Here is a 14,393-nt window from a genome sequence, read left to right on the forward strand (position 1 = left end):
GAACATTGTGGTGTCACCCTGAAATGGGGGGACCGTGTAGAAAACGTGTCGTGTGATGAAATGCCTACATATTCCCTTAAATGAAAGTCTGCAATGTGCACTTTAATCACGTCGGCACTGTTTGATTTGTAAGGATTAAGTCAAGGAAAACATTTCTTTAACTCATAAACATTATGCATTGACTACTACAATTGTTTCTGATGACAAGAGACATAGCAACCAGCTGGACACACAGACAGTTATCCTTTTATTAAGATGGATATAAACAGTTCTACACACACTAGATATATACGACTGAAACACACAGACCTCCAGCCACACACATTTCTCCGTCTTTGTTGGTCTCGCAACAGCTTGATACTCAGCAGATGACACTGTTCAGCTTCTTCCTATTGCAGTGTCCTTCATCATGTCATAGGCATCTGCCATTGGCTTGATGCTGAGCAGATGTCACTGGTCTCTCTTATTTTTTCTGCCATTTCACTTTTTTTGCCCATCATGGCGCCATAAGAAACCCACAAATGCAGGTGAGTTTTTATTTTTTAATTGCCAGAATGAATCGCACCATAAGCTTTCCATTAAAACCAAGATTAAGGTTCTAGCTCCAGTATTCTGTATTATCCTGCTTTTGACTGTCATTATTCGAGTCCCAGTAGTTACACGTGGACCCCCAGTTCTCCATCTCTGTCACTCTTGCATTCTGTATATCTTGCACTTGATGTTCAGCAGGTGCGGCTGCTCCTCTTCTTCTTATTATTATTGTGTTCTTTGTTATGTCATCAGTCTCTGCCATTTGCTTGATGCTCAGCATATGTCAAAGGTCTTCTTTTTCTTTCTGCAATGTCACTTTATTTGCCTATCACATCACGTAAGAACAGCACAAGTGCAGGTCAGTTTGCCACTACCTCACATTTTTTGAATTACCAGAATGTACCGGGTCATACACTTTCCATCACAATCATGATCAAGGCAAGCCTCAGCATTTCTCCATGTTTGTTCTTGCCCTCTGTGTCCCTCACTTAGTTGACAGAGCACTCCTAATCATCACCTTTTTTATTGAACGTAAGTAAGGAAATTAATTTGTTTTGTTAATAACTGTCCTCCACTATATCTCTAAACTTTCTTTGGATAATACTTAAAATGAATGGTCTAATAAGGCATTACTGTACACATATCACTCTTCTACAGCAAACACCATCACAAGGCACTTAGCGTAACTCTTTACACATCCTTTAACAGTTGTTGCTGTCAATTTATGTTAAGCACTGAGGATCACACAACGGGTCAGAAACTGGAACTGAACTGGCAGCCTTCCTTCATACTGTGCCACAATATCTACCAGTCCAGCCTCCGGTATTGTGCGACTCTAAATGACTCACTTGAATACACAGAGCTTGAACTGCAAAAGAAGGGCAACAAGTGCACCACTGAGATTTGAGTATTAACTCTGCCAGGCAGGGAAGCACTAAAGCACAAGGTTGCCAGTTCAAATCCCACAGCTGCCTTCCTTTGAAACCCTGCACTGGTTACTTCATCAGCCGGCACTCACATGGTAAAAATATGGAAATAAGCGTACTCTAATAGTAAAGATCTGTAAGCCACTATGGCTATTATCAAGGCTCTGTACGGGCCAATGGAAAACACTACGAAGCACCCCGCCGCCATCTTAACTTGTTGACTGTGATTGGCCCTCTTTACATGTCAAATTCTAATTCTAATATTATAATTAACAAGTAAGTTTATAAAACGTTCTCAACCTACTTTATTGAGTAATGGTGGGGGTCACAGACCAGGCCTGGATGAAGTGCCAGTCCATCTCAGCTGATCATGTATTTGCAGGGATGAAGAGGAGAAGCTGTAAATCCCAATAATGTTTGTTCTGAGAAATGCTGAAACAGCGACAGGGCTTTATCACCTTTCCTGTAGCCAATGTTCACTTTATTTATTTCCAAACGGCTGAATCCACCTGGGCTCATGTCCTCGAAGGCAGTGATCCCTTTGCTACTGATGCACTCGCATTGGCGTTATCGAGCTGGAGCACACTTTGTATCCTGAGCACACCACTCTGGTGTTCGCTGCTCTGTTTTTCTCGGGCCTCTTAATTCTCCATGGTTTTCTGTTGCTCTCTCAGAGGGAACACTAGTTTTCAGAGTAATCACTTTAATGAGCGAGCAAAGTAGACAGTTTTCCCTGTAGAAAAACAAAGCGTTCTAGACAAGGCATGGAGCAGAAGATGAGGACATTTACAAATGACAGGCATCACCATTCAATCCATCTGGCTTGCAGACTCAGCTAGCAGCTAATTTGTCAGAGAATTTCATCCTTTTGTTGCTTAACAGCGGATGGCTTGTGGTAAAATATCCCCCGAGGAAGGAAGTGTTTTCTCCGTTTTTAATATCGGTTTATGAATATATCCTCCAGTGCAATGTACACTCATCACTTAGGAGAATCTGCATGGATTTTTCTCAAACTTCTTTGAAGATCTGAACACGTGGACAGGCTCCATGTAAGTTTATTTCACAACAGATAGCATCCATTAGGTGGTCCAGATTAAGACTTGCCTTTGACAGAAGCAATGTGGCAGGTTGCTTGTTAAACCCATTCACGATTTTTGGGGGTAAGGTGGCCAATTCTCAATCAACCGGACAGGAAACTGCAAACGTCTTTTGTCTATGTACATAATCAACAGCAAAAGATTCTGTCAACTTTCATAATTAATCACTCTTTATTAGGCATCATTCAGCACTCCCAAATTATAATTCATTTGTAGCAGTCAAAAAAAGCTATCAATATTTCATTATATTGGTATAATCAAAATGACATCTCACACAAATATGGTGTCTTTGAACATTAGCTTCTCCAGGAGCCAAATGTCGGTTGTCTGGGAAAAGAGAAAAAGCAAACACAAAATCACATTTACTGTTATTCTTGATGGGTATAAATACTTAATACGGCTCTAAGTTGAACCCACCACAATAATGTTATTGCTAGGATAGAGACTTCTACATAGTCCTGCCATCTTGACAGTTTTGGAATCTGCTCTCCCCATTAGAGTGTTGCATGGCACAAGGCAAGCAGCTGCCCCGAGTGCCAACATCATGACCACCTTGCCAAGCCACTCTATAGTCTTGCCCTGCTGGCACCTGACATATTATCTGCAAATATGATGTAGTCACAGACTGAGGGGGCACTAACATGAGACCTAATAAAATGACCACCACTCAGTGCGAATATTTAGTAGCAGCAGGAATGGGTATGCAGCAGTATAACAAAGTTATGTTTCACAGGTAATAAGCAATAATTCAAAGAAATAACTCAATAAACATGAAAATAAAAGATGCTGGATTTGGCAAATGTGTAACTATAACTACTGAAGGAGAAGGGGTTTGGGTGCTGGTGGTGCTAAATAGTTGTCCGAGGTCACAAATCATAGGCACCCATAGCAGTTTTGACCCTGAAAGGCTGAAGCTGGGCATCCAACCTCAGTCTATGTATGGACTTGGACTTATTCAAACAAAAATGAACTTACTTTTATTATGCAGCAGTACAGTTCAAGTAAGTGTGAAATTAAAACAAGGAACTTACTGATTAGAAGCTCCAAAGCCACTGTTGCCAAATGCTAAAAAAAATAAAGAGGTAACTGGATTAAGAAAGTGCACAGTTTCATTCAAACAAAACAGTAAAGTCAATTGCATGTTTAAAACTCTACACGTTTTGAGCACTCATGCTGAAATCAATGACATGTTTATACCATAACGGGTAGGGCTGTTCGATATAACGATATATATCGGATGACAATATGAAAACGTCTATCGCTGCACATTACGCTATCGTTTGTTTCGTGGTGTCGCAAAATAAACTGTTTATGGCAATGTTTTTTCATTGTTTTGATGGCCACCACGTGAATGCAGACACACTAGCATGGCTGATGAAGACGAGGCAACACCAGGTAGCTCCACACAGAAGGACCTTGTTCCTAAACGAGGGGCTACCTCTGTAGTATGGAGATGGTTTGGATTTGAAAAGTCTGACACGGACCAGAAAACGGTACTGTGCAAATTATGCTGCAAACCGATCGCTACCACAGACTCCAACACGACAAACCTCTTCTACACCTCCGCAAAAATCACGTGAGCGAGCGTGCAGAGAGTTTACAACTGAGAGGCAGGCCACGTAGGATATTACAGTTGTAAAGGTACTATTTAAACGAGCATGTTAAAAGCTTGGAAGATTAATTGCTACCAAAACAATTTGCTTAAGGCATAATTTTCCCTGCAGCGTTTGCTGTCAGCGTTAATCTTGTTAAAATTACGTTTACGCCACAACTGCATTAACGGCAAATCTCCGTTAACGAGTTACGCGGATCGCCCGTGCTTGGGGCTGGACGGCATCAACACGTTAGCGCCGCCCAGTCCCACGCACGGGGCGATCAGCTGTAACTCATTAACGGAGATTTGCCACACTACGATGTGCAAATTAACATTTTACTAGAATGTAGCCTAAAAATAATATATTTAATATTATATATTTAATATATTTTTGTCATAAGCCTTATTGCTGCTACAGTTTGAAGTACAATGTTTACATTTGGTTTTGACAGTTAATGTTAGACTTGTATTTATTTTGTTTAAAGGGTTTATTGGCCTTATATAGTTTAGTTGTTAGTGCTTTGATCCTTTTATATTTAATATATGTTGTGAGAGTTATTGCTGCTACAGTTCACATTTTGTTTATGTCAGGCATTTTATATAGCAGTATTTTATATTGGGCCTTTAGTAATTTGTTTTTGAAAAGTGTTTTATATTTGATACATTAACATTTTATGTTTACATTCTAAGTCAAACATTTGCTCAAATGTTCTAAATAAAAGAACAGAAATAATTACAAGTTGAGTACTTCTCATTTTTGATTTTTTTAATTTAAATGAAAAAAAAGGAGTGGTGATTATATAAACTATTCACTGAATACAAAGAAAATGTACTATATCGTGATATCGGGATATGAAATGAAATATCGGGATATAAGATTTTGGTCATATCGCACAGCCCTAATAACGGGTGATTTGGTTAAAATATGCAACTTAACAAGGTGGCAAAGCAGCGCAGTACAGAGATTGACTCCTGGCCAAGTCACCCTCTCTGTGTTTAGTTTGTACGTTCTCCTCGTGTCAAAGTGGGAGTTTTTCTGCAGGCTCTTCAGTTTTGTTTTCTTATCACATCTCCAAAGAAGTGAGGGTTAGGCTAATCCACAACTCTTGAGTTTGAGTGCCCTGTTCAGTGTTGCTTCCTGCTTTGTACCCACTGCTTCCAGGATTGGCTCTGGTCCCAAAACTCAATTGGAATTAAAAGGTTTTTGAGAATGTGTGTACATATGTAAAACAACATTCTCAAACTTGCATACAACAATAGGCTCTGGTCACTTGTGAACTTGAACTGAATTAAGCAAGGGTGGAATCAATTCTGGAGAAGTGGATATTCCATTACAGACTTTACATGAAATGATAATTTAGAATGGAAAATCAACCTTGTCTGCATGTCTTTGAAATGTTTAAGAAAAAGTGAATAACTCGAAGAGCACCAGCAAACCTTATACACAAAGCATGCCTATCACAATGAATACATGAGCCAGCAACACTCATTTCTGCGCGACTATAGCACCAGGACAAAGTATGTGCTTAATAAACATACATCAGTTATCAAGATCAAGAAAACCCAGGCCAGAGCTGCCAAACCTGGTTAATAATACAAGTAACTTAAATGTACTGTGCTGTTACTGAACTGCAAAGAGCTGCAGCCCCTTTAAACTGTCACTTCTGATACATAAGCAGACAAAACGCTAGACTTTTGCTTTGGCCAGCTGTTTTTTTAACACGGTCCGTTTGAACTCTTTGTATCCAACTATGGTAGAGAGCCAATAAACTCTTAAAAAGGTTCAGATACCAACTCAGCTCCTTTAGTCACTGTATTATCGTAGTGTTTCCCTCTACTTACCCTTTACCTGTTTTCTCAAGGGTAAATGTTCTCGTCAAGTTCGTTATCGGGTTGGTCTACTGTTGCACTTTAAGATGAAAACACACATACATAGATAAACACACACAGACCCTAAACCACAACAGTGCCCTATGAATGACACACACACACTGATTAACCCTTAGCACTTTGAACCACACAAGTGCTATAGGAATAGAACTGTCCTTCAGCACTTCAAGAGACTTACTTATTTTCGGCACGAACAACATACAATGTTTTAGTGATATCTCTGACCTAAATATTACTTTTGGTCTACAAGAATACATTTAAACATACAAGGACTCAGCACTCTTGACTATAGGCCATTTATAAGCCAAGAAAACCTTCTTTATCGTATTGTCCCTTCTGTTGAGTATAGTGCTCTCACTCTCAGCCTTATAAACCTCGCAGCACGGAAATAATGGCAAAAATCCGGTTGTCACCGAAATCTAACTTATTACTTCAATCACTCTAGACATTAAGACAAAGCTTTGAAAGTTCAAAGCAGCATGGTATTTATTACAAGAATAATAATACCACAAAAACAAAGAATACTAGAAAATAGGTACTGATAGGAAAGTCTGAATATATAGTCTTTAGAAGAAGCTTACAAAAAAGTTACAGATGACAAGGATGAATGTCCCAGGGAGGCGTTTGATTTAGCAATCGATGTTCATGATGCCTTTCTGACAACCAGGGCCGTCTTTGTCTGTTCCTCTTCTTCTTCTCCTTCTTCTTCTTTGCTTCTTCACTTCTCCTCCTCCTCCTTCTTCTTTGCTCAACCCAAGACATATTTATTATGAAATGTCATGCCTTGGTTTCACAACACATGCACCCGATTGGCTGGCTGCCAAAATGATTGATGAATTAATACACTGTCCGTTTTCCCAAACAACAAAACCTTTGATGTACTCTGAGGTATCAGTAGTTCTTCCTGTCCCAGGCTGTAAACCAAACTGTTGTTCCAGATGTCCATCCATAAAGTAATCAATATCCTGAGGTATCAGCTCAGCATCCTTACTAAGCTATGAACAAGTCTTATAAAAGTAAGGTGTAAGGGAAGAAAACCTGCTTTAATTTGTCTTAGTTCATCTGTTGTCTTGTCTTGAACAAAATATAATGGAAAGCAAAATGTACAGATTTGATACACCATAACAGTCACAATAGAGGTATATGCACATGTCAACCCGGCAGGCAGCAATTAGTTAAAGCCAACTTCAGTCATTAGTGACGTGTCAACAAAGACGCAACTAAATGATGTGGATGTGACATGTGCTGTTCAAAAAAATGTTCTCAATGTTAATAGCTAGAGACAAGCTAAAGGAGTCTTTTCCAACTGCTAAACATAGTTTCAAATATAAATACTGTGCTTTAAAATACCTAAAGACAGATAGCAATCAAATGTGAACACCCAATAAATTATATTAGGTTATACTATTTTTCTCTGCAAACACGTTCATGGAAACTCTGAAATTAACTCAGTTCAAATTTAATTTTATGATAGTTTTCGGTTGACAAGCTTAGAATGTGGCACAATCAAATCTTCATCGTTCTAATACTAAATAATGCGCTGCACAGGATTCCTTAGCCCAGTGCACATTTCATCATGTTACTGAGGGAATTACTCTGTGTAACTAAGCAGCTCATTTACACACTGCCTGCCATGCTGAACGGAGTCTGTAATGAATACGAGACGTCTTTAAATATGGTGAGACGAGGAGCACCCTGGAGTCTTTGATTCTGTTCTAGTGCAGAGGAAGACTGCTTCAGAATGTTTCAGTTAACAAGATCAGGGGGGTGGGGAACAGCTAGCAGCCCGCCGCCACCAACTAAAAGGTAATAATTATACCAGTGACACTCTGCTACTAAACAGCGGCTGACAACGTACAGGAGAACGTCGTCTTTGTTATACTCATTCTGTTCCTGTTGTCCTTATAGAAGTGATTATAGTGGTAAGGGCTGTTCAGCGTCCTATGATAAGCACACAAAAACGGTTTCTCCTCTTCTGGCACAGTACTTGTTAAACTTCATTTAAGAAATACAATAAGGATCAGATTTTATTATATTAAGAGACATATAAATGCTGGTAATAAAAACAGCACCAACATGAACAGGAACTTTCTGTCTTTGGGCCTGTTAGCTTTGTCAAACTTAAGAATGGTGTCCTCATACAGGGGCTCATTAGAAAATCTACCAACATGCTTCAGTTTTTGGTGTGCTTCACAATCTGTGACCCCGTGTGTTTCAACTGTATACTGCACAAACAACATGGTAATGTTAGATTCGAACATATACAGCAGCATATTTTTTTCAGTAAAGGGACAATTTGGGAACATCTTCAATAAAGTTATTTCAAATCAAGGTGATTGACCATTTGTTGTGATGTGACATTTTGCATACAAGTTGATAAATATTTTGTATGTCTTTATTTGTAACTTTGGCAAAGCAATGTGTAGTATTAGTGTTACATTATTGATAATAACAGCAATGGTTTAAGAGCCCCTTTTAGGACTGAGTCTCTTTGTAATTTTACATCAGGGTTGGGGTAAAGTGCCTCAAACAAGTTTGATAAGCGTCTGCAGGACTATCAGTCAACCCCCACAGGAAAGCCAGGCTGCCTAACTGCCCAGCTTTACCTTAACATATAGTTTGGGGGTAGGTGTGAAGGTGTTCTGTCCCCCCATTGGTATGAAGTATGGCTGTTTGGAATTGGCTTATATCAGAAGCTTTTAAGTAGCATGACGCCCTATTGGCTGTAGGGGTTGAACAGAAAACCTATAAATTTGCTTGCTTTACCTCACTCTCTCTCTCTTACCAAACTGATAAAAGACCATCTCACGCCATGAACTGAAAAGGACAACACAATGAAGAGCAGAGCTCGACGGCCATATTGAGATAGGCATGTGGCCTGTTCTGAAGAAATCGGACCACAAATGATGCCTTAACTAGAGACATTTAATTAACTAACAAGTCTGTGTGCCGCCTGAAACTACATATCAACATTTATCAGGTTGTATGGTTGCCAATATTCAAATGTGCTTTGCATATTGATATTATTTATGAATATTAATAATAATTGTTTAAACTGTAACTTAACTCCTGCTTGTCTTTTACTACACCTAATTGCCTGAGGTTATACATGTAGAAGGGAAGGTGGGGAGAAGTTATAAACTACAATACCTTATAAACAGTGGTAAGTCTGTGAGATTTGAGGCATTCTGACAAAGGCTACATATTAATAATACAAAAGGGAAACGTAGAGTAAAATATTACTCTACTAAGATAAAACACCATTTCAGGATACTACTGTATTGCTGAAATATGAAAGAAGTTCAAAAAGTTTCTGCACAAAATTAAATTTTCGTTGGAAACAGTGTAGGCAGGAGGAGTTGTAATTGTGCATTAAAAAGTTGGCACGACGCTGGGAAAAGTAATGTCATTTGTTTTTGAAATTCTTAATAAATAGTTAAAGTGCGGAAACTTTTTAAACGTCTCTCATAAAATCTTTAGTAAAATGTACTTACTGGTGGAAAAACAAAAAACAATGAACTTACATGACACTTGTGTTTGATCACAAAACCTAACAATGCATGTTTTGCTTTTGTACTCAGCAAAACAACTCCAAAGCAGAAAAATAATTAGCCCTGGTGTATGAAGCATACATAACTTTGTAATTTTACTTTGTTAAAAAAAAATAAATAAATATTTGCTCACCTGCAGGAGGAGCTCCAAATGCACCAAATCCAGAGTTCTGACCTCCAAATCCAGCACTCGGTTGTGCTAAATTTCCAAATGTAGGAGGAGTCTGGTTGGCAAGGCTGCCAAAAGATGGGGCACTAGAGGCTGATGCAAAGCTGTTTAAATCAATGAAAAAATAAAATAACAAAGAAGAGAATAAACAGAAGATTAACAGAAGAAAGAAGAGCAAGTAAACACACTGCAGGTGACAAATCATTTCATCCATGCACTGCTTGATTTTGCTTGGTTCAATGCAGGGCAACCCACTTCAGCAGAACCAGACACAAGATGGGGTGTAAAAAAATAAATCTGAACAGGGTGCTTGTACATCACAGGACAAACTCATGCCGATGTGTACATTGGGAGAATCCAGAGCCACCAATTCAGTTATCATGGTTATCGTTGGGATGTTGGAGGAAAATGCAACTCTTAAGCTCAAAGTCATTATTTACACAGAAACTAAAAGACATTTAAACTATTTTAAGAGCTCAGCCAAACCTCACACAAGTAAGTATTTTTTTATACTTATTTTTTATATTAAGCAATACTTAACCAATTGTACATGGAACTTCATTTATCGTTCAACATCCCAATGACAAGTATGTTTAGTCAAACGGCCATGGTGAGTGGATGAGGATTTGTGCACAAGTGTGTCTTATGTTGGACAGCCTCCCTGTGTTGTGCCCAAAGCTGTCGGGCGCTGGCTCTCTAAAACCCTGAAGCTTCTACATTTATATTTATTATGAGTAAAAACTTGTCTCTCACTCACATAATATATATGACATATCTCAAAGCAAGGTTAGAAAAAAAAAAAAAAAGTTTAGTCTAACACTTTGACAGTAACATCTATCAAAAATACTATATAGAATAAACACAGTAATAAGCAAATGGTCACACTGCAATGAAAAACACATTTATGCATTAAACAGATTGAAGATGTACAGAATTAAAAAAAAAAAAAAGAAAATCAGACAATATTATTTATATCTATCTATAATATAGATACATATACGCGCACACACATACACAGAACATAAAGTACATTTAGTACATTTAAGAAATCTTAAACACTTTTTAGCTGGATTGGATTGCCTTAAATTGATGTCATTATTAGCACAGAAAACGTCAAAACGAAAAGCATTTCTTTCACTTAGACATTTTTTTTTTTAATCTTACATTTATTCCACATCAGCAACTTGCCGATTTTTCAGATTTTAACAACTGATGTGAATGTGAACATAAAGCTTGTATCTGTAATGACCTGGACACTCTTGCAAATTTCTGATTCCATACCACTCTGTTCCTTTAAACAACGGGCAAACTGAAAGATGAAGGGTAACTCTGATTTTAAAATCTTACTTACTAACAGAGCTAGAGTTATACATATTTAAATTTCTATGCTGCACAGAGTTTAGATTAAGAAAGCCATGCGGCACATTACACTTTAAAGCATAGGACATTGACAAATGAATAAATAGTATACAATATTTCCTGTCCCCTTGGCCTCCAAGCCATTCTCTAAATAACTTCAAAAGCTTACCACGTCTTAAACTGATATCACTTGCATAAAGCTGTTACTTGCTGGTTCCTCTTAATTACGGAGGTGAAAACAATACAAGGAGGAGTAAGTCACAAGTAGAAAATAACTTAACTACAAACAATGGCCAGTATGTTAAGTACTTCAACTTGCCAGAGCAAGTTTCTGTTCTGATGGCTACAAAACAGCAAGTGAGAGACAACACTCTCCTTCTTCACACATAAAAAGTAAGGGTCGAATGAAAGCTGCACTTCCTATCTCCTGCAAACTATTTTATTGAAGAAACAAAACATTACAAAACACAACTCACTCAAATCAAAATAACACAGAAAGCACAAGAGTAAGTTTAGTAGACAGCCCATGAAACTCAACATTCAACCCCGTCTGACTGAATTAGCTGACTGACTAAAGAAGCCTGCTAGAAAATGGTACTTTGTATAAGATAAAACAGTAAACAAAAGAAAAACATTCGGCATATGCTTACTTTAGAACTGTATTGGTAGGTTCTTGCAAAGTTCCAAAGCAATTCTGGACAGATTCGTATACAGAAAATGTCACTGTTTCCTAATATGAGGTAATGTAGAACATCATTTTTCCCACTGAGGTATATGCGGATCCAGTTGAGTGAGAAGTGCAACGAGCCTGGTATGATATATCACAATCAATTTTTGTCCAACTTTGTACTTCTTAAAATACTGCAGTTAAGGCATTAAGTATGTTTTTTAACGATAAAGGCTATCTGACGGATACATAAATATTTCTGATGAAAATAGTTTAAGTGTAGGATATTCTCTAAACAAACAATCTAGCAATGGAGGCACTGTTAGGATCTTGCACAAAGTACATTTATGATAATCTGAGGTGAGATGTATGTGAATAATTAACAAATTAGGTAAATGATGGTGTAATTGGTGCATTTTAAACTTTAATACATTTAACATTTAACTGATTTTCCCCTCACCCCTCACACCACTGCTATCTTCGTTCATAGCCTCGTCACTTCTCACTTGGATTATTGTAATTCCCTTTTCTTTGGTTTTTCTCACAAATCTCTTTATAAACTTCGACTGGTCCAGAATTCAGCTGCCCGTATTATTACTAGAACCCCACTCTATTGACCATATCACTCCGGGCTTGCAGCAGCTTCACTGGCTTCCAGTTAAGTTCCACATTCAATTCAAAATTCTTCTGTTAACATTTAAGGCTATCTATCCACAGCTTTGCCCCTCCATATCTGTCCGACCTCCTCCATGTTGCCATTCCCTCCCGCACCCTTAGATTCTCTTTATCCATCCACTTGACTGTCCCCTTTGTCCGTCTTACCACCATGGGGAGCAGAGCTTAGAAATACAGAATCATTCTCACTTTTCAAATCTAGACTTAAAGCTCATTTGTTTAAGACTGCTTTTTCTCTTTGACTACAAATTGCTCTGTCTGATTTTAAATTTTGTATTTTAGTTTTGTGTATAATGTGTGTTCCATCCATTGTTCGGTTTCCTTGAGTGTTTAGAAAGGCACCTACGAATAAATAAATCTTTTTCATTTATCTGAAAGATTAATTGAGAAGTCCTTACAAACTTCCACTATATGCATTTGTTAAATTAAAATGTGATTGGCTTTTATTCTAGGTTTATAATGATAGTGTTGTGACTTAAGTGTTGTTCTGCTTCTTTTATAGTCAAAAGAGGAAATTGTTTTCGCTACAGAGTGTCTCATTCAATGATCTAGCATATTCCCGATCAGCTACTGAAATGTCAGTAGTCCGCTCTAATGCCTTTATTCTTATGTGAAAAATACAAGATAATCTGTCTTCCTAGAAGTGCCTTCAATGCTTCCCAAAGAGTCGCCACATAAATCTCTGCAGAAGCAATGGTCTTAAAAAAAAAAAAAAAATCAATTTATGTGGAGATAAATTTTGCTAAATTCTCATGAATTACTATTAATAGATTAAGTGGACATTTGCAATTTGGTTTATGGGATATAATGATTTCAGTGCCAAAATAAGAGAAGCAAGGTTGTAAATAACAGTAGTTATATATTTGCAAGATTTAATAGGCTTTACTAAGTTATTATCAATAACCAAATAATCAATACTAGAGTAACCATGATGTACTGATGAAAAGAGAGAAGTGTGTCTTGAATTTGGTCATAGAAATCTCCATGGTTCAGAGATACAGTAATGTAGTCCTTAATAAACGTATATTACTGACAGATAGATACTTTATTAATCCCAAGGGGAAATTCACATACTCCAGCAGCAGTTATACTGATACAAAAAACAATATTAAATTAAATAGTAATAAAAATGCATGTAAAAGCAGACAATAACTTTGAGTAATGTTAGCATTTACTCCCCCGGGTGGAATTGAAGAGTCGCATAGTGTGGGGGTCTCCTCAGTCTGTCAGTGGAGCAGGACGGTGACAGCAGTCTGTCGCTGAAGCTGCTCCTCTGTCTGGAGATGATACTGTTCAGTGGATGCAGCCACAGTTTTATATGTTATAGTTGCAGTTGCTGAGGACATACAATATCTAAGTCTGGATTTATACACAATTAATGTCTTCAGCCATTATTAGGCTATGAAGGTCTCTTATTGGGGAATGATGCACATATCAGACAGCATTACTTCTTTCATCCATATTCAGTGGGTATATATTAGCCAAAATTAATTTGGATTTGTATAGATTGTCCATTACATTAATATATCTAGGTCAGTGGCTATGAGCATAATGGTTTGGTGAATTAAAATTTCCACACATTTGGTTTTCTTATCACAGTTAAAATGAAAAATGTAACTAACCCAGAGTTCTTCATCCAAAACGAATCTTTACTTTTTACGTGGGTTTCCTGCATCTCTGCCCTGAAGGATGAATGAAAACTTTTTTATGAACGAGTAACAAAATGTATCGATTGACCATTAGTATTCTCTTTCTACTTTCTAGAAAGCAGTTTTTGATATTAGATGAAAATGTGAGATATGTTAACGTTAGCACCATTTTCACATCCGTCATCGCTGCCAACCACTATAATAAGCAGTAAGTTACTGAATAACTGAGCAGAGAAAAACACAAAAATATACTTCTCTCCTTTCCTTCTCTTTCCTCAAGCCCTC

At 37.6% G+C, this 14,393-nt stretch overlaps 1 protein-coding gene across 3 annotated transcripts in view; it reads right to left on the bottom strand.

Moving 5' to 3' along the window:
* Window positions 1–234: 234 nt before the first annotated feature.
* Window positions 235–14,393, bottom strand: part of nup214 (nucleoporin 214) — a 118,956-nt gene continuing 104,797 nt past the window's right edge. For 2 of the 3 annotated variants that reach the window (XM_039764391.1, XM_039764390.1), the window contains exons 34-37: window positions 14,082–14,141; window positions 9,723–9,862; window positions 3,586–3,619; window positions 235–2,881 (exon numbers count right to left, since the gene is read on the bottom strand). In XM_039764391.1, the coding sequence (XP_039620325.1) occupies window positions 2,851–2,881; window positions 3,586–3,619; window positions 9,723–9,862; window positions 14,082–14,141 (265 nt within the window). In that variant the 3' untranslated portion in view covers window positions 235–2,850. The remainder of the gene's footprint in view (window positions 2,882–3,585; window positions 3,620–9,722; window positions 9,863–14,081; window positions 14,142–14,393) is intronic. The other variant, XM_039764392.1, reaches the window with a different exon arrangement.

This window comes from Polypterus senegalus, chromosome 9 (assembly GCF_016835505.1).
Source record: "Polypterus senegalus isolate Bchr_013 chromosome 9, ASM1683550v1, whole genome shotgun sequence".
NCBI lineage: Eukaryota > Metazoa > Chordata > Cladistia > Polypteriformes > Polypteridae > Polypterus > Polypterus senegalus.